The following is a 23850-nucleotide window of genomic DNA, read 5'->3' as shown; positions in this document are numbered from 1 at the left end:
GACCACTTCAACAAAAGAGATTATTAGAAAAATTCTACACTTGTGTGAACATGAAGCCATGTAGCTCAGGTGTGCGTGGTGTATTTATCAAAACCTAGGGGGAAAAAGTGGCTGTCACACTTTTGACCACATTTAAAAGATTTTCAAAGGCCAATTACCATTAGCTTTTTACTTTCCCCAAATTTACATTAAAAAAAATTTTTTTAACGTTTATTCATTTTTGAGAGACAGAGAGAGACAGAGTATGAGTGGGGCGGGGGGTGGGGGGAGGGCGGCAGAGAGGGAGACACAGAATCCAAAGCAGGCTCCAGGCTCTGAGCTGTCAGCACAGAGCCCGACATGCGGCTCTAACTCACTGACCATGAAATCCTGACCCAAGCTGAAGTCGGACACTTAACTGACTGAGCCACCCAGGCACCGCAAATTTACATTTTCTATAGAGGAAATTTATACCTATTACAATGGAAAAAAATCAAACAACATACAAACATACAAAGTAGGAATCATTTCATTTCCCGAGCACACGTTTTTCCATACCGGGTACATTCCAGGCCTTGAAGATGCATTCTGCAACCTCGAGTCCTGGGGTGGCAGATGGTCAGGCATCTGTGGCTCAGACCCAAAGTCTTTCATCTTCTGAAGCTGTTCTTTCTGTTCCCTGTGAACAAATAAAATTGCCATTGTACATTAAGGCATGTTTACTCCAGACCCAGTGACTACAACTGATATCAAAGACAAAGAGATCTTAAGAACCCTGTTCCAAAACCCTCTATGGTGCCCCCAGGGCATCTCCAGGGTAACACTCTCTTGCCTTTATGTAGCTAACTGACTAGTCTTCTACAACCTATAAATGACTATAAATTACTAAACCTATTCAAGGACAGGTTCCACAACCTGCCTCATTAGTCTATTCTAAAATAGCATCTACTGGTCACCTTTTTCTTTCATTGAACAAAAAGTTCTCTCACTATTTTCCTTGTTCAATACTCTCTCGCTAGATGAGAGGTTGCAAACTGGTGGCCAAATACGGCCTACAAAGTTTCTTGTTTGTTTTTTTTTTAATTGGCTTTCCCATCAGTTTTTAAAATCTGAATTAGCTGCTGTTATTTACGAAGCAAAATATTTCACATATAAATTCAAATTGTAAAGAGATTTGGTAACAACGGGTCTATGTCCCCACATGCCAACAATCAGCTGACTGGAGTGATGGCCGTCCACTTTAGATGAAGCGGGTTGCTATAGTCCTCACCACACTCGGTAGAGTTACCCTGTCCCACTTTCACTCATTATAGTTACCTGTCTGGTTCTTGTGGGTACTTTAGTTTATGGCCCAGTGAGAGCTAATGTCAGTCTATACCTTTAAAAAACAACACTTCATATTCCTGAAAAGGATTCATGGAACTCTTCATGCTTTTCTTGAGTTCTCTGGTCCAATCCCTTCCTTCCTTCCTTCTTTTTTTTTTTTTTTTTTTTTTGAGTTTTCCTTACAATGCCCACCATAAACAGGTGTACATCTACTACAACCTCTTTAGACTTTTTACAATTTTCTTCCTACACTGGATGTAGTGCCCCAAATGGACACAAACTAAGGGTCAAAAAAGTTTATTTTCTACCTCATGTAAATCGTATTATGACTTCACACCAATACAACATAGCTTACTTGTATTCACCTATGATAATTCTTATCCATCACTTCATATATTTTAGTTATGCTTATGTTGCCTAGAAAGAGCTTAAAAAAAAGGATGATGAAGAAGAAGCACCTTTTATCAAAAGGTTTTCTATACCAAGTAATAACGGATGAAAAGGAAATTTTAAAAAGAAAAGGAAAGAAAACTTGGCAGTTTGGGAACACTAACCAGCTTGGTGTTCTCCATAAACAAAACAGATTTTAGAGCTGGACAGACTGGGTTCAAATTCTGGGTTTGCCACTGATTAGCCAAGTGGACTTAACCTCTCTGAGCTTTAGTGTCATCTGTGAAGTAGGGTATGTCTACTTATCATTGCAGGCCTTTGAGATAAAAGGATCTGAGACAGGAAGACTGAGACAATGTAGGCTAAATTATTAGCACAGTGCCCAGCACATGGTGGGTGTTAAGTTAAAGGCGTCTGTTAATTTAAAAGTGAATGGTGTGGTAACTAAACGTTCTCTATCATGCTTTCCACATCTTCTTCACGAGTAATCTGGAAAAGTAAAATCTCTCAGAGCGTATCTTCTATAGACAGAAATCTGTTGTGCTGCCCGAGACACCGGATGTTTCATCTTTACCTACAGGGATTTTTCCTCGTTGTACTTTGCTAGTCATAAAGCTTCAGTTATGATTTCAATCGGTACAATCCACAAACATAGACCAGAATTGAAAAATGAAGGAAACACAATACACTGGAATATGTTAAAACCTAACCATTAATTTATTTTCTCAAAACATTGCTCATTCCTAAGAACTTACTCAAAAAGCTTACAATCTATCAATGACTGCTAAATTCTTATCTCAGGACATAGTTGGTTTAGGGATTGAATGAACATACACAAAGTAATCAGTATTCAGTACAGTTCCTGGCACACAGTAAGCATGCAATGTTTCTTCTTCTTCTTCTTTTTTTTTTTTTTAATTGTTACTCCCTGGGAAGCATTAGATAGATACTTATACAGAGGTGATTTTAAATCAAGAAATCCAAATTTTATTCTCCATTTCACAAAGAAAATATTTGATTATGTAGAAATAAGTAACATCCTCAAGTAGAGATATCTGCTTTTAGTTATAAGGAAAAGATAAAACACCCCAGAAAGAAAGTATCAGCAGTTAGCCAAATCTGAGGACGCTTTCAGGTAAACCATTCTGAGCTTCAACAGAGGAAAACCCTTACAGCACTTTCCAAAGTTTTATCAAAGATACGTGAATATGAAGTCTATAAGATCTAATACCAAAGAACAAAATGCCTCCTGGGGAAAAAAAAGGATGTTACATATGAGCTCTGTGAAATCCAGAGCACTGGAGAGTTGAAGTTTGACACTGAAACATGTACAGGCATGATATGTCAGCAACACATCTATAAAAGCCAAGAATGGCTACCAAACTTTCACATTTCAGGACATAAGCTTACAATTAACACAGTTCCAAAATACATTTCCTAACCCTAAAGCAGCACTGAATGGCCAGAAATATAAATTAAAATTTACAAGAACTTGAAGCAAAACGATTCCATTCACATACATCGCATCACTTTAAAAAAGAGCAGTCTGAATGCGGTTTTGACTAAAAGAAAATCTTAAGTAGTCAACTTACCGAAGCATTTTCAGTTCTTGTGCAGCTTTCAAAATGATTTCGTGCTGCCTCTGACTGAGAACCATTACCCCTCCAAGGCCTTGGTCAGAGTCTAAGTTTGTATCCGACCCCATCATTTCAGAAGAATGATGTGAGGAGGGCATATGTTCCGCCATGGGGGAATGTCTATCCACATCAGATGGGTACCATCTGTCTGACAACCGTTCTCTTTCCCAGTCCATTCTGTCAGGGATATAATCTCGCTTTTCCCGCCATGTATCTCCTCTTTCTGGATACTCTCGGATCCTCAACTCACCCCTATCACGAAAATCTCGATCATACCCATGGTCTCGATTTCTTTCTTCTCTCCATCTATCATCCCGATATCTATCCAAAGGTGGAAGAGGTGGGAGGGGTGGTAAAGGTGGAAGAGATGGAATATCCCGTTCACGAAACTGTGATTCTTGTTCATCCAGTGGTCTCCCATAATCTCTGTCCCACTCATTATCCAAATTTCTATCATACATATCCATGGGTCTTCCAATCCGATCCACATCCCTGTCCAAGTCCCTGTCCATTTCCCTGTTGTAGTCCTCATCCATATCCTGATCTCTCTCCCAATCATCCCACCAAGGGCCTCGTCTCTCTCCATCATGAGATCGAGATGGTGGTGCTGAGAACCTGTCCTCTCTGTTATATGGGTCTAGTGTATCATCTTGATAGTCACGTTCGCATTCTCTCCAGTATCTCTCTCTATCCCAGTCATCAAGTCTTTCTCGTTCCATTGGAGCATTTCTACCATCTAATGGGAACTCTTCATGCCCTCTCTCTTCTCCATGATTCCATGGAGCTCTAGGAGGCTCATCTCGGTGATATGGATACATTTTTTCCCCACCATCTCCTGGTTCTGGTCTAAATGGACCTCTGTCACGACCAAAATCTGGTCTTCCCAGTCCCCTTTCCCTACTGCCAGGCCCTCGAGGTGGTCCCCTCTCCCTACTCCCAGCTCTTCGTGGTGGTACTCTTTCCCTACTCCCAGCCCTTCGAGGAGGTCCTCTCTCCTGACTGCCAGCCCTCCGAGGTAGTCCCCTTTCTCGGCTGCCAGCTCTACCCCGGTCCTGGCTGCCTTGCAGACCACCTGGCATTTTCTCCCGACTGCCTCCTGGCCTCACCAACCCTCTGTCCCGGCTGCCTTCTCCTCTGCTCATCTTCTCTCGACTGTCTTCTCGTCTACCCATCATCTTATCACGAAAGTCTTCTTGCTTGACCAACCCTGGGCCACGGCTGATTGCCTGACCTCTACCTCTATTTACTAGTCCTTTATCCCGTGTGTCTTCCATTCTGCTTTGCCCAGGACCTCTGTAAGATGAGCTGCTGCCTCGATTGCCTTCTAACCTATTATCTCTGTTATCTGGCCGAGGCAGCCCTTTATCTTGGTTGTTTTCTGAATGGGGCAGACCAATACCCAAAGGCTTAAAATCATTATCTGCAGTTAATGATGATGATGTTGTCACTGCTGCTCCTCCCTCCATCCCCCCTGGTTTTGAGGGAAAAGTAGATTGAGTAGGTACAGGTTTATTTGCAAGGGGTACAGGCTGAGTAACAGCTTGGGCTTTGTCCATTTGAGTCTCCATACTTTGAGAATTCTGGTCCCAATTAGAAGGCTCTATGGGCCCTTCCGAGACTTCGCTTTTAGGTGGCTCTTGTTGAGAGTCGCTTAGATTCTCATTTGACTGAGCCGCCTTGGCATCCTTTATATCTGCAGCAATGGAAAATGTAGCTGACTGCATTTTAAAATTCTTCTGCTGGTTACTATTGGTGTCTGCTAATGGTTCTTTGTTTCCTGAAAGAGGTTCTGCTTGTGACTTAGGTTGCTGCTGATGTTGCTGTCCAAAAGCTGGCTTGGGGCCTTTCCACTGTGGTCCACTCTGTCGAGGACTGAGGGATGTATTGGGGGTAATATAAAACTGAGATGCTGGCCCCCGGGGAATCATTCCCCATTTGCTTTTAGTGCCCTCTGTTGGGTGACCTTCATATCTGGGTCTTGGCCCATCGGGGCGATTTCCTTCAAAACGAGGCCCTTTGGGTCTCGGTCCTTCACACCTTGACCCTAAATCCTCAAATCTTCGAGGACCATCAAATCTACAAGTAAAACAAAAGATATTACTCAAGACAGTAAAGCAGAAAAAAAAATATTCTCCATGTAAGAATATTTAAGGCAATCTTGCCTTAGAATCTGTTTACAAAAATGACTCTTTCAGTCATTAAATAAATCCTGAGGTATCTATCTTAGAATCGGTATGCTAAAGTGGCAGTGCTCAGAAGGTCTTAGGACAGGCTTTGGAAATCATGTCAGTATTATTATCATCCACTCCAAAACAACTCCTGCAGCAAGTCACTGATACACTAAATTGTTAAAAAGCAATCATAAGTATTGTGACTTAGTAGACAGAAAAGCCCACTCATCTTAAATGGGGGAAAAAGTGCCATGGCTAACTCTGAGAGTACTTTGAGAATTAAAATATAACTAAAATCTAAGTAGGAAACAACTAACAAGATAATATAGGATGATTATAAATATTGTTGGAGCTAACATTATCACCTGGACTACTGGACAAAAATTCAAAAAGCCAGTAGCCAGCTATAGCTTAAGAATGTGCCCTGATATTTTAAAGTCTGGACAGTGCCCTGACAATTTGCTACGGACCCACTCGCCCATTCAGAAAATATTTACATTCCTTGTCTGTCTAGCTATACTACACCTAGGAGATATACAAATAAAACCTCATCTGTGCCTCAAAGGGTTTACAATCAAGGAGAAAGAGAATCTAAGTATAAATAAATGCCCAAAGGTGCAATAACAGAAGTCTATCTGCATACAACAAGGGCAACAGAGGAGCGGATGGTCAATTCTACCAGGGTAAGGGGGGAGGGGGTGCTGTCCAATAGAGGCTTTATATAATAGATGATGCTTAAATTAAGTCTTGAAAGACAAATTCTCTGAGGCCAGGCTAACAGAGTGCATTGGAGATAAGGGAAATGGGTGGCAAGGACATCTAAGGTTAAGGAAGCATTATGAGGAAAGGCAGAGAAACACACACCACCAAAGCAGTCTGGAAGTGCAAACATGGCTCAAGCAAAAAGAGTAGGAAAGCTGGGAAAGGAGTGGAAAGGTAGGGAACAAAGAGATAAGGTAAAGAGTAGGCAAGAATCGAGCTCCAGAAGACCTTGTACACTCTGTGTGGCAGGGACTACTGGTGCTCCTCTAATATGCATTCCCCCTTTTCCTAAAGTATCTGAGCTTCTTCATTCTTAGCTGGACACAAAGCTAGCGAGACTAAAGATTCTCTTTCCCAAACTCTGCTGTAGCTAAAACTTATAGACATGTTCTGGCTGGGCTGACAGTGAAAATGACCGACAGCTTCTTCCGGGTTATAGCCTCAAAGGGAAGGGCACATCCTCCTCTTCACCATCTCCTTTTCATGCTGGCTCTGACATGGTGGTGAAGCATCCTGGGCCATGTAGATAAGGGCAATATACTAGGGGATGAGAAGTAACAAATCAGAAGGAACTTGGATTCTTGACACTGTAGAGTCATCACAAAAGTGCTAAAAGAGAGTAAGTCTTTAACTTATTAAAGCGTAGGACTTCAGATCTCTGTTACCACCAATGAATTAATTCAGCTGGGTAAGAAGTTAGGAATTACCTAATGAGACTTAGAGCCACTATAGATGGTCTGATTTTTAAAAGATTCCTCTAGCAGAAAACAAGCAGATAGGTAGGAGAAGTTTACCGTAGGTTGTTTCTACAATTTGAGTAAGTTAAAGTGAAGCCTGTTCTAAGGCAGTGACTGATATGAGGATGTAGAGAAGGAGATAAAAGTGAAAGATGTGAAGAAAGGTAAAATGGATAGGACTTTCTAACAAGTGAAATTAAAATGATAATAGAAAAGGAAAAATTTAGGACAATTCTAAGTTTCCTGGCTTAGGCGACTAAATGGATGATGATGCCTTTCATGTTTTTAATGAGAAACAGAGAGTTTTTCTTTCATTTGTTTGGGAAATCAATGAAGAATGCTAAATTCAGTTTCAGGAGAATATTTATTTCCTATCCCTGTTGACATTAGGCTTTTTGCTGGTCTAGAAGTCTTAGTTTCAAAGGAAGAATGCTTCCATCAGGAAACACCACAGTAACTCCATTAAATTCAACTTGAGACTGCCACCTGGCTACTTGGGTTCTGAATAAACAGGCCAAGAAAGAAGTAACTACATTGGCTGGTAGTGATTGGTCCTGAGTTGCAAGGGGAAATTGGGTCACTAGTACACAATGAGGGTACGGAGGAAGATGTCTGGAACGGAGAGCCTCTAGAACACCTCTTAGCGCTTTCATGTCCTGTGATCAAAGTCAACAGAAAACTACAGTAACTCAATCCAGGCAGGACTGCCAAGAGCCCAGACCTTTCAAGAATGAAGGTTTGGGTCACTCCACTAGGCAAAAAACGAGGACCAACTGAAATGCATGTTGAGAACAAAGGGACTATGAAAGGTGTAGTGGAAGAATATAGTTATAAATACAAACTATGGTTACATGACCAGTTGCAGAAAGCAGGACTGTAATAGTTACAAGTATTTCTTCCTTAATTTGATACTATATGTTTAAATACATACACATGTATTAGTTAAATGTCCTTGGTTGATCGTTCTTTGTCATCCTCTAACATTAGATGTATTAATAATAGTTAATTTTATATCTCAGAATTTAATTTTTTTTAATGTTTATTTTTGAGAGAGAGAGAGAGAGAGAGAGAGAGATAGAGAGGTGCAGCGCACAAACAGGGGAGGGGCAGAGAGAGAGAGAGAGAGACACAGTGTGAAGCAGGCTCCAGGCTCCAAGCTGTCAGTACAGAGCCTGATGAGGGGCTCGAACTCACAAACTGCAAGATCATGACTTGAGCCAAAGGTGGATGTTTAACCAACTGAGCCACCCAGGTGCCCCTATATCTCAGAATTTCAATTACAGAGTATCAAAGAGAGAATGTGAACCAGCTAGGAGAAGAATGAAGATTTTCCCAAAGACAAAAAGATGAAAGGGACTATATATCCTTTTCTGGGAAACAGGTAAGAATCTTTTTTTTTTTTTTTTTTTTAGTTGTTCAGGGATAAATATTTCACATCAGATGAAAAAATCTCTTTGTGTCCCACCCTAATCAGAAACACATAAGGGAACTCTATGAAAGGTACTATAGGCTAGCCAAGTTGACACCACACAGAGTCACCACAAGGAATGTCAATATACATAAATTGACTATAAACAGAAAGGGGACCGCCAGCAAATGGTTTTTAAATTCTGGAAGACAAAGGGCAAACATGAGTGGTAACCTATGCAAGAAGAAGCTGGAGTTTAGAATGCTGGTAGAAGGAGATACAATCAAAACGGGGCTGGTCTGCCCATAGAAACCCAGGGAGAGTCAGAATTCTCAGATACCAGAGGTGCTGGGGAAGGACAGGGGTAAGACTTGGGGCTAAAACTGTGTAAATTAAAATCTATATTCAGAACCATCAACTAGACTTTCTCTGGGATGAATGTCCCTATATTCTTGAATCCGAGGGTCCTCTAACATTGGCAGTTCTCTGCCCTACCACATAAGCAAGGCCTGAATCTGCTGACTGGGCACATCAACAGTTGATGAGCGCCTCATATGCACACAGAGCTTCCAATTAGCTTGTCAGTGTCCCCCGCTCTTAAATATAAATGGACAACCAAGGATCACTAGAAACTTGAGGAATGTCTCCAAAATGGAAGGAAGAGACCAAAGGTAAACGGGTCATAAATCTGGAGAAAAAACAGAGATAATGCAAAAAACAGAAGATAACTTTTAAAAAACCCTCAAATAATATCCTCAGATTCATAATGAGATACTGTAAATATAAATCAAGAATAAAACTTGATCAGAACCAAGAAAACTGCACAAAAATTTAAAAATTCTCCAAATAAAATGCAATAAAAAGATTAGAAGTATCTCAGAAAGTACAATCAAATGAAAAAGAGACAAATATAATCAACCCTGCAGGTCCAAAAACCTACTAATGAGGAGTTCCAGAAAAACAGAAAACAAGAAAAATAAAATTAATGAAGAAATAGAAAGATTTAAGAGTTAAAAGACTCTAATTTTCAGACAGAAAAGGTCTAGCTTAGTAAATAATAAGTATAACTATTAAAACTAAACAAACAAAAAAACCACTATAAAATTTTGGAATACCAGGAGGGAATAAAGTTTCTAGCAATAGGGAGACATCATCTAAAAAGGAAGAGAATCAGAACAGTATAGCTCCTATATTGACTGGCAGAAGAAAATAGAATGGTGATCCTAAACTTTTGAGGAATAATTATGTTCAACTTTACTATACAGTACATAAATGGGGTTAAACAGTATGGTACTGGCATACAAACAGACACACAGATCAATGGAACAGAACAGAGCGCCCCCAAATAAACCCATGTGTATATGGTCAATTAATTTATGAAAAGGAGCCAAGAATATAAAATGGAGAAAGGACAGTTTTTTCAATAAATCATACTCAGAAAAGTGAAGAGTCATGTAGAAAAGAATGCAACTACAGTGTTATCTCACACTGTACACAAAAATTAACTCAAAATGGACTAAAGACTTGAACATAAGGCCTGAAACCATGCAACTCCTAGGACAAAACCTAGAAAAACACCATAGGTGTAAGCTCCTTGACACAGGCCTTGGCAATGGTTTTTTGAATCTGATATCAAAAGCAAGGAGAATAAAAGCAAAAATAAACAGGTGGGATGACATCAAACTATAAAGATTCTGCACAGCAAAGAAAACCATCAACAAAACGAAAAGGCAACCTACCGAATGGGAGAAAATACTTGCAAATCTTATAACTGATAAGGGGCTACTGATCAAAATATACAAAGAACTCCTATAACTCTAGCAAAAATACAAATAATCTGATTTTAAAATGGGCAGAGGACCTGAATAGACATTTTCCCAAAGACAATGTACAAATGGTCAAGAGACACATGGAAAGAGACTCATCATCACTCATCAGCCAAGAAATACAAATCGAAACCACAATATCACCCCACACCTGTGAGAATGGCTGTTTTCAAAAAGGTTAGAAATAATAAGTGTTGGCAAGGATATGGAAAAAAGAAACCTTGTATATTGTTGCGGGGAATGTAAACAGGTGCAGCCACATGGAAAGCAGTATGAAGGCTCCTCAAAAAAGTATAAGTAGAACCCTCAGATGATCCATCAATTACACTTCTGGATATTTATCTGAAGAAAACAAGAAAACTAACTTGAAGAGATATATGCATCCCATGTTCACTGCACATGAGTTACAATAGCCGAAATATGGAAACAACCTAAGGGTCCATCAATGGAAGAATGGATAAAAAAAACTGTGGTGTGTGTATACATATGTATGTATGTGTAACACAGACACACAAACACACGGATATTATTCAGCCACAAAAAAGAATGAAATCTTGCCACTTATGACAATATGGATAAACCTCAAGGGTACTATGCTAAGTGAAGTAAGTCAAATACTGATTTCTCTTATACGTGGAATCTAAAAATAAATAGATAGATAGATAGATAGATAGATAGATAGATAGATAGATAGATAAAAGCCAAACTCATAGATACAAAGAACAGATTGGTGGTTGCCAGAGGCAGGGGTGGGCATAGGAGAAATGGGTGAACTAATTTTGTTTTTAGTTTAAATAAATTAAAAAATTTTAAATGCTTGACTTTAAAGTCTATACCCAAATTATAATCAAGTGTGAGGTTAGAATAAAAACATTTCAGACACACAAGACTCAGACAATTTGCCTCCAAACCACAATTTCTTACTAAGTTACTTGAGCATGCACTCTGGGAAAAAGAGGCACTAAACCACAAACAGGAAGCCATGACATTCAGTAAACAGTGAATCCAATCCAGGAGGGTAATCAAGGGAAATGCTGGAGTAACAGCCATATGGCAGATCTTGAAAGCAACCAAGCAGCCAACCCAGCCAGGTGAAAAGCAAGAAGATGCATAAATATGGGAGAGAGATCACCTCAAGAGAAAAAGAGATGGTGCTTTTGGGACTAGGGTTGGAGAATTATTTTAAAGATTTTTCAAGAAGACAATTGGAAATTCTAGAAAAGTCATTACACTAAAGGAAATATAATTATAACACACTGCTTATCTCTACAGTGGACATTGTTTACTTATCTAAAAACAGTGACACGTATTAGACATACGGGGTTAGAGTAGTGGAAGAAGCAAATCTCTGTTAGAACTGGGAGTAAATATATAACGTTTAAAATGTGGAAGTTCAAGAAAGCAGCAGCATATTTTTTAGTGACAGGAAGGTAACTACCAAAAGAAACAGCTAAAGAACGAAAAGATGTCATTAGAAAACACATCTAGGGTGGCTTGGGGCAGTGGCTGGCTGTTTTTCTTGATTTCTGAAAACTATGTATGTACCACTTTGATAAAAATGTAAAATGAATTTAAGTGACACAGAGAGATTAGCCCTAACTGGGAGAAAGAAGAGCTTCTTCTGAGACTAGAAGAAGAAAGATGAGGATAATAAGGTAAGGTAAACACAAGGGTGGGAAGTGAGTTTCACTGGGCCTGAAAGTCTCAATTTCCTCTGGGAGGCAGGAATCTAAATTAAAGATACAAAGCGAAAGAAAAATGTTTGTGGAGACAACAGTGCAGATGGTCTCTGCACAGCAGTGAAGGCTTGGCACAGCTACTGTTGGGCACAGGGACAGGAGCTGACTAGAGACTTATCAGAGGACACACCACAATACTAAAGAGGGAGACCACTTATCTACTTATTTAGCTATATATGATACTGTTTCAGGGCTTGTGAGGGTTTGGTTCCATTTCTTGAAGTGCCATTTATTAATTCAAAGTGCCTGGAAAAACACCTTAGATCATTAAAGTTGTGTAAAACCATCTGCTTTGGATTCAATTCAGCAATGATCAGTTCATGGAAGTGCTAAGAGGAGACTATTCTCCACAAGGTAGAGTCAGTAAGAAACCTTGTCAACTTGTTACCTAATATTATAATCAAATTTTGAATATAAACAAACTGCCTTCCTAACCAATTTGTGAATGCCTTGAGAATTTCATCCATAACTGAGACATTCCAGCATAAGTAACAGTTACTGAACATCTGTCAGGCACTATGTTAGTGCTGGAAATAAATGGATACTTAACTCAAGGAGTTCATAGTCCAAGGGAAGAGTGAGACAGGTAAACCAACGATTTGATTTACTTAAAACTTAGAACATAACTTGATAAAATGGAACACGATGGCTGGCCTTGTTTACAGAGGTATCCCCTTTGTCTGACTCACCAAAGGATTTCAACACATAATTACTGAAGTGCTCCCTGCACTAGGAATTACTAAAGCAAAAACTGGCAGGAAAGAGAACAAAGAGAAGAGCACATATACAGAATGGCCAGAGGGAAAGATAAAGGAAGGAAGAGGCACTAAACGACGACGTACAGATAAGGAAAAGAGAACATGGTGACAAGGTTGTAAAAGGTAATTAACTCACTACTGCAAGCCTCATGCCTGCACATATAATATGCAATTTCCATGACAGGATAGGGTACTTTGCTTTCAGATTAAATTGCTGATCAACAGCCAAGGGTCATCATTTTATTTTTATTTTGGGGGTCAGAAAAAAACCAACTGAAATATACTTTCAACACTACATATAAATGGCAATTATTTATCAATACTGCACTTTCAAATTTTCAAAGTTCAAGGATGTAACAAAATGTTAGACTATCAAAACCTTTTGTATTCATAAAAGAATTTTAAAGCCTTTGGAATAAATATATTAAGAGATACTCAATTTTAAAATATGCACAAAAATTAGCCATGTTTACATTAATACAATGAAATGCTAAGACCTTTTTAACATATAAAAACATTTGAAATAAAGTACAAACATAGCATATATTCACTAAATACAATCACAGAAAAACACATGTATTGCCCATTGGTTAGATGAAAAGTAAAACAAATATTTGGTGTTTAAATATTTAGAAAATTTGTATACAGTTAGGTATTTCATAAACTTCTAAAAAACAAAAACCCTAAAGCTAGGTATGAAAACATTAGAGGTATGTATAAAAATTTCACGATTTAACATAAAAAATAGACCCCAAGTGGGTATAAAAACTTAAAGAGGTATGCGCAGAAATACAAATGTCTTATTATCACAATATTTACATAAACATACTCAAATCAGCTGACCATGGGAATTACAAAATATTAAATTCTGGAGTCAAATTCCTGCCCTTTTAGTTTTCATGCGAGATGATTTTTCTAAGTATTTTCTAATATGTATAACTAAAACCCTAAAGTCAAAACTCTCCCTCCAAAAAGTAATTGCTATAAATAGGAACAACCATGGCAAATGGAAGCACAGAGTAAAATTGTATTGTTTACAGTCCCTTGCTAATCCAAATAAGACAGCTACAGAATAGAAGAGGTCCACAATTATAATCCGAAAACCAATCAAAAAGTATGTATGACCAATCAGGAGCCTAGATATTACAAAGATGTCAATTCTTCCACAAAATGGTCAACAGATTCCATGCAACGCTCATCAAAATTCCAGCAGGTTTCTGAAAACTGACAAGCTGATTCTAAGCATTACATGGGAAACAGAGAGGACCAAGAATAATCAAGACAATCTAAATCAGAGGTCAGTAGACCATGGCCCCAGGGCCAAATCCAGTTAAGAGTGATCTTTTACATTTTTAAATGTGAAAAACAAAAGGAAGAAAGAAAAATAAGTGATAGAGACCAAACATGGCCTGCAAAGCCTAAAAATACTTACCATCTGGCCATTCACAGAAAAAGTTTGCCAACCTCTGATCTAGAAACACAGAACTGGAGGACTTACACTAAGAGGTATCAAGATTTATTACAAAGCTACAGTAATTTTTTAAAAAATCTTTTAAAAGTGTTTATTTTGAGAGAGAGGGAGCACGAGTGGGGGAGGGGCAGAGGGAGATGAGGAGAGAGAATCCCAAGCAGGCTCCGTGCTGTCAGCCCAGAGCCTGATGCAGGGCTCGATCCCATGAACTGTAAGCCAAAATCAAGAGTCAGACACCTAACTGACAGCCACTCAGGCGCCCCTAAAGCTACAGTAATTAAAACAGTATGACACTGGTACAATGATAGAGTCTAGAAACAAATCCATACATATGGCCATTTGACTCACAATGAAGATAGCATGAAGTAGCAAGGAAAAGATGGGCTGGGGTCAACTAGATAGCCATATGAAAAATAATAAACCATGATCCTTACCTCATACCTCATTAACAAATCAATTCTATATGGATTGTTGATTTAAAAATAAAGGGTAAAACGAGACAGAAGATAAAATAGGATAATATATTTATGGCCTTGGGGTAAACAAAGATTTCTTAAACAGGACACAAAAAAGTACTAACCATAAAAGAAAAACGGATCGATAAATTGGACTGCTAAATTAAAATCAAGAATTTCTATTAATCAAAAGACACCACGGGTGGCTGGTGTCTCGGTTAAGCGTCTGACTTCAGCTCAGATCATGAAAGCACAGTTTATGCATTCAAGCCCCACGTTGGGCTCTGTGCTAACAGCTCAGATTCGGATGCTGAAGCTCTGCTTCGGATTCTGTGTTTCCCTCTCTCTCTGCCTCTCCCCTGCTCTCTCTCTCTGTCTCTCAAAATTAAATAAACATTAAAAAAATAAAAAATAAAAAAGACACCAGGGGCATCTGGGTGCTCAGCTGGTTAAGCCGTTAAGCATCTGACTCTTGATTCTGACTGAAATTATGATCTCAGGGTCATGAGTTGGAGCCCTGCATTGCATTGGGCTCCTTGCTGGGTGCTGGGCATGGAGCCTGTTTAAGATTCTCTCTCACTCTGCTCCCCCATCCACCTTGCATGTGCACACACACATGCACACTCTCCCACCAAAAAAAAAAAAAAAAAAAAGACACCATTAACCCTTGGGGTTCCCTCTGGGTTCAGATCCTAGTTTTAGAACGTTTTTTTTTTTTTTTTTTAAAGGTTTCGTTTGTTTGTTTTGAGAGATCACACGCACGTGTACACAAGGTGGGGGGGAAGGCAGAGAGCGAGGAAAAGACAGATAATCCCAAGCAGGCTCTGCACTGTCAGTGCAGAGCCCAGTGCTGGGCTCAAACCCATGAATCATGAAATCATGACCTGAGCCAAAATCAAGAGTCAGATGCTTAACCAACTGGGCCACCCAGGTGCCCCAAGAACTGTTTGGTTTTTTTTTTAATAGTTCTATTATACTCATACCTGTCAGAGAGGCTAAACTCAACAACACAAGAAACAACAGGTGTTGGTGAGGATGCAGAGAAAGGGCAACCCTCTTACACTACTGGTGGGAATGCAAACTGGTACAACCACTGTGGAAAAGTGTATGGCAGGTCCTCAAAAAGTTAAAAATAGAACTACTTTGTGATCCAGCAATTGCACTACTAGGTATTTACCCAAAGAATACAAAAATACTGAAACGTATTCAAAGGGGTACATGCACCCCCATGTTTATAGCAGCATTATCAATGGAGAGAGCCCAAATGTCCAAAGGTCCATCAATAGATGGATAAAGAAGTTGTAGTGTGTGTGTGTCCATATAACAGAATATCCCTCAACTATTAAAAGAATGAAATCTTGCCATTTGCAATGAAGTGGATGGAGCTACAGAGTACCATGCTAAGCAAAATAAGTCAGCCAGAGAAAGACAAATACCATATGATTTCACTCATATGTGGAATTTAAGAAACAAAACAGACGAGCAAAAAGAAAAAAAGAAAGACAAACCAAGAAACAGACTCAAATACACAGAACGAGCTGATGGTTACCAGAGGGTAGGTGGGTGCGGAATGGGTTAAATAGGTGATGGGGATTAAGGAGTGCACTTGTGATGAGCACCGGGTGGTGTATGAAAGTGTTGAATCACCACATTGTACACCTGAAACTAATATTATACTGCATGTTAACTAACTAGAATTTAAATAAAAACTTTTAAAAAATAAAAAATAAACAGCTCCATCATAAGGATTGAAACTTTGTGACTTTTCTCTCATAGGCTTCCCCAAGAACAAAGAAAATTTACTCCTTAAAAAACAGAATGAAACTTACATTATCTTGCAATTACTATATGGGTCCATTAGAACCTTTCATAAATCTAAGACACATTATGGGATCCTAAGTGACTTTTTCTCTGAATCTTAAAGCATTCTGCAATTTCCTTACCCTCAAAATCATTACTCATCATTACTTATCAATTATCCCCATCTATGCTAAAGAAGATTAAAATACAAAGACAATGAAGGAATGATGGACTCGCCTAAAGATGAGGCAAAAGTGAAATAAGCTGTCACCTCACCCCGCTTTGTACTGCCCAAAATATTACAGCCTACTTTTAGGCTTCACTGAGTACAATTGAGAATTAAAAATTTTTCATTTCCTGACTATAACAGCAGAGAAAAGTGAGAGAGAAAGCTGTGTCCAAATCAAAAAATAAACACAGACACAGAAGGACTCTAAGCTCTAATAAAGATGTGACATTGATCACGTAAGTAAAATCTCCAACTGTAAGTCCTCAGATGACAGTATCCTAGATGAATATTCTCAAATTCAAGATTCGATGAATGAACAATATATTTCTAAGGACAGAAAGGAAATGTAGTACTATCATCCACTTAGTTATTAAACTGCAAGGATGTCACCACATAATATTTTGTGCCAAGAACCTGGACCATTCTGCTTTGCCAGAAATTCAAGTGACAGGATTATTTCATCTTTTATGTTTATGTTTTGTGCCAAAATTTACCTGATGCAGGGTTTTGCTCTTCTAAAATTTTTATTAAAATTTTGAATAAGCAGTTTTTCACTATCCCTTTGTTACTTCTGTACATTATTTGTAAAATTACTTTAAAATTTCAAAAATAAAAATGGCCCACTGGATCTAGGTGATACTTTTTTTGGCATACTGAAGATAAGAAAGAAAAAGGACTGCACAATGAGAAAACAGTCAAGACAATCTAGACACAGGATGCTATCTCGTGTACATAAGGAACTCCTACAAATCAGTAAGAAAAAATCATAACCCGGTAGAAAAATGGGGAAAAGATTTCAATAAGCATCTCGTAAAAGAGGAAATCCAACTTAACAATAATCAAATGGAAAAAGAAGTTAACCTCATTTGTCATCAGGGAAATACAAATTAAAGCCATAGTACAATACCACTAGACATCCACCAAGATTACTGTAATTTAAAATTTTAATAATACCAAGTGTTGATGAGGATGCAAAAAACAAACAAACAAAAAACCCCAAAAAACTGGAACACAAAAAACCTGCTGGTGAGAATATAAATGGATACAATCACTTTGGAAAACTGTTTGACAACATCTACCAAAGCAGGACCGCACATACCCCATGATCAAGTAATTCCAATCCTTTGTACATTTCTAAACAAAATTAAATACACACACACACACACACACACACACACACACACACACAGATGCACCTAAAGGGACACATACAACACCAAAAGACACAAAGCAGCATTCTTCATAATAACCAAAAAACTTAAATGACTATCACTATGAAAACAGACTGTGGTAAATTCATACAACAAAATACTGTAAAGCAATGGGAATGAACAAACTACAGCTACACAAACATGGATAAACCTCACAATAACATAATGTCGAGTGAAAGATGCTAGACTCCACCGAGTATGTACAGTATGATTCCATTTATACAAACTTCAAAAATAGGCAAAACTAATCTATGGCATAAAAAATCAGTATAGTGATTATCTTTGGGGCAAGGGAAAATCAGAAGGGGCATGAGGAGGACTTTTCAGACACCAGTAATTTTTATTTTTTGATCTTGGAACTGTAACATGAGTGTGTTTCCTTTGTCAAAATTCACTAAGCTGCACACCCAGGATTGTGCACATCTCTGTATGTTACTCTTCAATAAATAAGTTTTACGATTGAAAAATAAAAGGTTCTAGGAAACCAACATCCACTGACCTAATAGATTCTTGGAGCAGGGCAGTCTTCTAGAAGACTTGATGAATCCAACAATACACACACATACACACAATTTCAAAATAGCTGCTCCAGATGCTCAACAATGTAGTATGATATTTACACATGATGCAGGTCTATCACTTGCCTTTTGGAAACCTTCAGTTTTTTTAAACAGCAGCCTAAATCTGGATTTTGCAAAAACTCTATCTTAACAGTGTGTTATTTAAAACTTCTCTTGGGGCGCCTGGGTGGCTCAGTCGGTTAAGTGTCCGACTTCAGCTCAGGTCATGATCTCGCAGTCCGTGAGTTCGAGCCCCGCATCAGGCTCTGTGCTGACAGCTCAGAGCCTGGAGCCTGCTTCGGATTCTGTGTCTCCCTCTCTCTCTGACCCTCCCCCATTCATGCTCTGTCTCTCTCTGTCTCAAAAATAAATAAACATTAAAAAAAAATTAAAAAAAAAAAACTTCTCTTGTTTATTTATTTATGAGAGAGACAGAGACAGTGTGAGTGGGGAAGGGGCAGAGAGAGAGAGACGGGGAGAGAGAGAGAGAGACAGAGACAGAGACAGAGACAGAGAGAGAAAGAATGACTGCCAAACAGGGTCCGTATTCCCAGCACAGAGCCCGATGCGGGACTCGAACCCACGAAACCGTGAGATCATGACCTGAGTTGAAACTGAGAGCCAGACACTTAACTGACTGAGCCACCCAGGCACCCCTTAATCGTGTGTTATTTCAATAGTGTGTTATTGGTAAATCAGTTATCTGTGTTCTGCATTCTTGTTTTTCTACCCAGCTGTGTTAAAAAAAACAAGGCAAAACAGAGTGGCTTACCGTATCAGTTATGTGTTTATAGCAAACTCTGGATTCAACTAGTAAGAAAAATTCACAAGTTTCCTTAATAGTGTGGATTATTTCTACCTCATTCTCTTTCATTCACCAGTGTCCACTGATATATGTTTTTTTTTACTTAGTTACACAAGAGAAAAAAGAACTATGCTTGGGAAATAGTCACAAACTACACTTAATATGAGCCCAGAGAGCAAAAGCAGAAGAATAATAGAAATGGAAATGACATAAGCTAGACTGCGGGAAGGTTTTAAAAACAGGGTAGATGTGAGCAGGATCCAATTCAAAAACAACAACAAAAAAAGCCATCCTTATCTAAGCTGCAGGCGAAAAAGCTGGAGCGGAACATACATCTAAAAGCAATGTAATCAATGTTTCTTAAGATTTCAGCAGGCCAGAATGTTGGCCCAAACCTAACCAGATGACGTGTAAAAACCAAGTCTTAGAAAAAGAGAAAAACAAAACCAAACAAAAACTGCACAAGTTCAGGATGAGAGAGACCTGGTTTAATAACAGCTAATGTGAAAAAGACCAGGGAAGCCAAATGGGTGTTAAGCTCAACATAAGCCAACGCTGTGAGAGTGAGGACCAACAAAAGCAATTTGTTTAGTTATCCATTTATGTTCTTCATAGCAAAGTTGGTAATGGGTTCTATGGCTCCCTGCGTCTGAAGTGTTTGCTCTGAAGGAGACTGACCAAAGGCCCTTCACAAGACAATGAACAACGTAGCAGGAGGAGGCTAGAACCAATGTTAGTGTGAAAAGAAAAGAAGAATCTGAGTTTATGTGACGGCAGAGAAGAGCAGGTAAGGCAGGATCGGGGAGACAAGAGCGTGGCGTTTAAATAACTGTAGGGACACACTATAGTAGGGGGACAGGGTAATTCATTATGTGTTGCACCACAAAGGCAGATCGAATCAACAGGCAGAAGTGACAGCAACACATTCAGGTTCACTCAATATAAATAAACTTTCCCCAAACCTGTCGACACCTTATATAGTGGTATGCCTGATCACAGTGCCAGTGTTTAATCAGAGGCCATCAACCACTTGTCACAGGAAGTAAAATGAACTTAAATGTGGATCAGAAGGCCTTGGATTCTAATTCTATCTCAACCATTTACTAGCTACGTCATCTGAGGCAATTCATTTATAACCTCTCCAAATCTCAGCTTCCTGTCTATGTTTACTTCATGAGATCACGGAGAAGAATAAATCAGGTAATAAGAAGTAATAGTAATAGGTGCAAGACCCAGGATGACAGCACCATATGCAGCATATATACGAGTTGCTACAGAGGAGATACTGCACTAGATAGTTGCTAAGATCCTCCTAGCACTGAAATTATTAAGGTAACTTAAGGCAAGAAAAAACTTAAAATAGGTGCTAAATTTACAACAAGATTTGGTAGGCAAGACAGAAAATATTAACATGAGAGAAAAAAAGAGAGCAGGAAATCTGTTTCACAAGGTGTTAAGAATGTACTTTTCTGATAGCAAATTAGTCACCAGATCTAAAAGGCAATGCTTAATCCAAGAGATAAGAATACAAATTAAGAAGTTACACATTCCAAATAAATCAAGACTACAAAATGCACTTGTAACACTGACAGTATGAATATCACTGAATCATGGCATGAAACACAGTGCTTAACTAATAGTGCTTTCACTTTGGGGACTCTCCGGACTCTGCTCCCACTGGGTGTGGACTCAGGCTCTACTTTCCCAGTTACGTGATATTGAACAAATTACTCAAACTGCTCAGTCCCAGTCTGTAAAGGGTAAATGTAGGGTATGACCCTGCCTAGTTCACAGGCTGCTGAGAAGATTCCATGAGATAACATATGTAAAGCCTCTGGCAAGGCTTCTGGTACCCAGAGGAACTCGTGATAATTATGTGTTGCACCAAAGTGGCAGATCTAGAACAGGTAGTAGTTACAGCAACACATTTAGGTTTAATGCAAGAAATAAACTGTCTAGGAAATAGTCAACACCTTATACGGTGGAGTTGCCTCGCCTCTAAATAGCTTTGACTTTGGATGGAGTTTTGCACCATGTTGTTTTCAGAGTTACAAATTTGGGGAACAAATGATAGATTTTGTTTCCAAAGGCTGAAATTAAGTTTAAATTAAAAATGATAATGTAGATACATTGACCCTGAGGTGAAAAATTAATCAACATACTAAGTGGAAAGAGCACGTTTACAAGACAACATACTCAGTACGATCGAATTTTTCTGATGTATATGTTTTTAAATTATTGTTTCTAAATGGTGAAATTAGGGGACTTCCTTTTTAAAATGTTTTTTCTGTACTATCTAGATTTAGTATAAGGAATATGTATTTCTATCACAATTTTCAATTGGAAAAAATACGATTGAAAATGTTTTTCTATAGGAAAATTAACATTTAGGTCAACTTGGGTAGAAGAATGCTCTTCTATAAACTTGAAAAAATGAATTTAACACTTTTTAAAAAGCAAAGAAGAAACTCAGAAACTACTAGTTAATTTTTCTGTGTGCTTTTCTAAATAAAAATGTGGTTCAGACAAAAGGAAAATATCTCCCAGATTAAGTGAAATATACAGGAAATAAGCTCCATGGGGGCAGAGATTTGTCTGTTCTATTATATTCACTGCCATAAGCACAGAGCAGGAATCAATATTTGCTGAGCAAATGGATAAAAGTCCTATTTACCCTTACACTAAATTTTGTTGCTTTATTTCACTAGAATATTGGCTTATTCGTTTTTATCTCCAACAGCTAGCATATTATCTAACAAAGAGAAGTTACCAATTCAGTTATTTGTCAAATTAAAAAAAAAAAGATAAATAAATTTAATAAATATTACTTTTATAGCTAAAAGGTCAATAAAAAATTGGTAAGCATTACTCTGAAACATGACGTTCACCCTGAATTATAATCTTTACATATAGAATGAAAGCAGTGACATCAAAGAAATGGGGCATGTTACTATTTCTAGATTTTATTATGTCACATCGAGTAAGTGAACAACACTAACATTATTAATTGTAAACCAGGAATATATATAAAAGTACAGAGAGAATATAAAAATCATATAAAAAAAGCTCTTTATACCAAGGGCTACCCAGCCTAAATCAACAAAAAAGCCAAGCCAAACCAACCAATTATCCAAACAAAGGCAGACCTACCTTGGGCCTCTTGGGCCTTCCAAGTAACTGCTTCTAGGAGGATCTGGAAGCAGTCCACCTGACCTCACTGGCATGTCCTTGACTGCAGTGATTGGCTGAGATGGAGCAGCTGAAGACTCCCCAAGTCCTTGCTCAGATGAGAACGAACTATATGGCAGAGTAGACTTGCTCAGAGGGGCTTTAGAATTCACTTGTTCTGATGGGCTAATAGCTGATTGCAGTGGAGGATGGTAGGTTGAGGGTGGGGCTGAACCAAAAGACACAGGAGTGGGAAGCAGTGCTGGTCTAGGTTTCTCTGGAACCTGTGAACTCTGAGAACTGGAGGCGGGTGGAACTGGGGCCGTTGCTAACTGAGGAGGTATCCCTTGTGGAACCCCAGGGGGAGGTAATCCTGGAGGAGGTGTGGCTAAAGACAATGGTGGGAGGGGCAGGACAGGTGGAGGTGCCGCTGAGGAGAGAGATGGTGGGGGAAGAACCGGTGGGGGCCCTGCAGAAGAGAGGGAAGGTGGGGGAAGAACCGGTGGGGGCCCTGCAGAAGAGAGAGATGGAGGCATCACAGGTGGGGGCACAGAGGTTGGGAGAGAAGGTGGCATCACAGGTGGGGGCATGCCAGGCGGTGGCACTGAAGCAGGCAGGGCAGGGGGCATCACTGGTGGTGGCAATGATGGAGGCAATACCGGAGGGGGCATTGTTGGTAGAGGTGGAGGCATCTGAGAATATGGAACAAAAGGAGGTGGCATTGACATGTTCCCCATATACTGGTTCTTCATGTTCTGAAATGAATTGACTTTCTCCTGGAGATAGGTCTGAGTCGCTTTCATATGTCCCTGCCATGTTTTCCACTGCTTCTCATACTCCTGAAGCTGATCTTTATGAGGATAAGAATGGAGCTGCTCCTCCCACAGCTGAAACTCCCGCTCCCACTCTTGGTAGAGATGTTGAAACTGTTGCTGCTGCATCTCATAATGCCGCAGCTGCACGTCTACAGACATGGTCTACGAATAAAGGGGTAACAATTATTCAAGACATTCATAGAGGAGAATTCATCAAAAGTTAAAATATTAATGAATCCAGGGCATTTGAAGTCTTAGGAAATTAAAACCCTAGAGACTTTGGGACACTAAGGATAAGCTTGTTACATCTCTTCAGTGATGATCTTTCTTCCTTTGACTCGTTTCTGTAAGTTATCACCGAGATGGAGAAACCAACTAAATACCAAAGCAAATACCTATCTCAGCAATAATTACTTTTCAGGTTTTTAATATTACCGTGGATCATTTTAAGAACTTGAGAAATGATCCATTATTATAGACACACAGACACAAGTTTGTATCTTCAAGATACAAGAAAAACAAGTATCTTTTATGGTGTATTTCCTTAGGTTTTTATGGTGGTTGCTTTGATCTTTCTGATGGATTTTGGCTTGTCTGTCACTG

The 23850-nt window shown here is 39.0% G+C and overlaps 1 protein-coding gene across 3 annotated transcripts in view; it reads right to left on the bottom strand.

Annotated features, from left to right (window-relative positions):
- The window catches only part of YLPM1 (YLP motif containing 1), a 75064-nt gene that overhangs the window by 39524 nt on the left and 11690 nt on the right, over positions 1-23850 (bottom strand). For all 3 annotated transcript variants that reach the window (XM_030319575.1, XM_030319576.1, XM_030319577.1), the window contains exons 4-6: positions 22415-23409; positions 3288-5408; positions 538-658 (exon numbers count right to left, since the gene is read on the bottom strand). In XM_030319575.1, the coding sequence (XP_030175435.1) occupies positions 538-658; positions 3288-5408; positions 22415-23409 (3237 nt within the window). The remainder of the gene's footprint in view (positions 1-537; positions 659-3287; positions 5409-22414; positions 23410-23850) is intronic.

This window comes from Lynx canadensis, chromosome B3, assembly GCF_007474595.2.
Source record: "Lynx canadensis isolate LIC74 chromosome B3, mLynCan4.pri.v2, whole genome shotgun sequence".
Lineage (NCBI taxonomy): Eukaryota > Metazoa > Chordata > Mammalia > Carnivora > Felidae > Lynx > Lynx canadensis.
The sequence above is the reverse complement of the archived record's forward strand: the minus strand, read 5'-3'. Positions and strand labels throughout refer to the sequence as shown.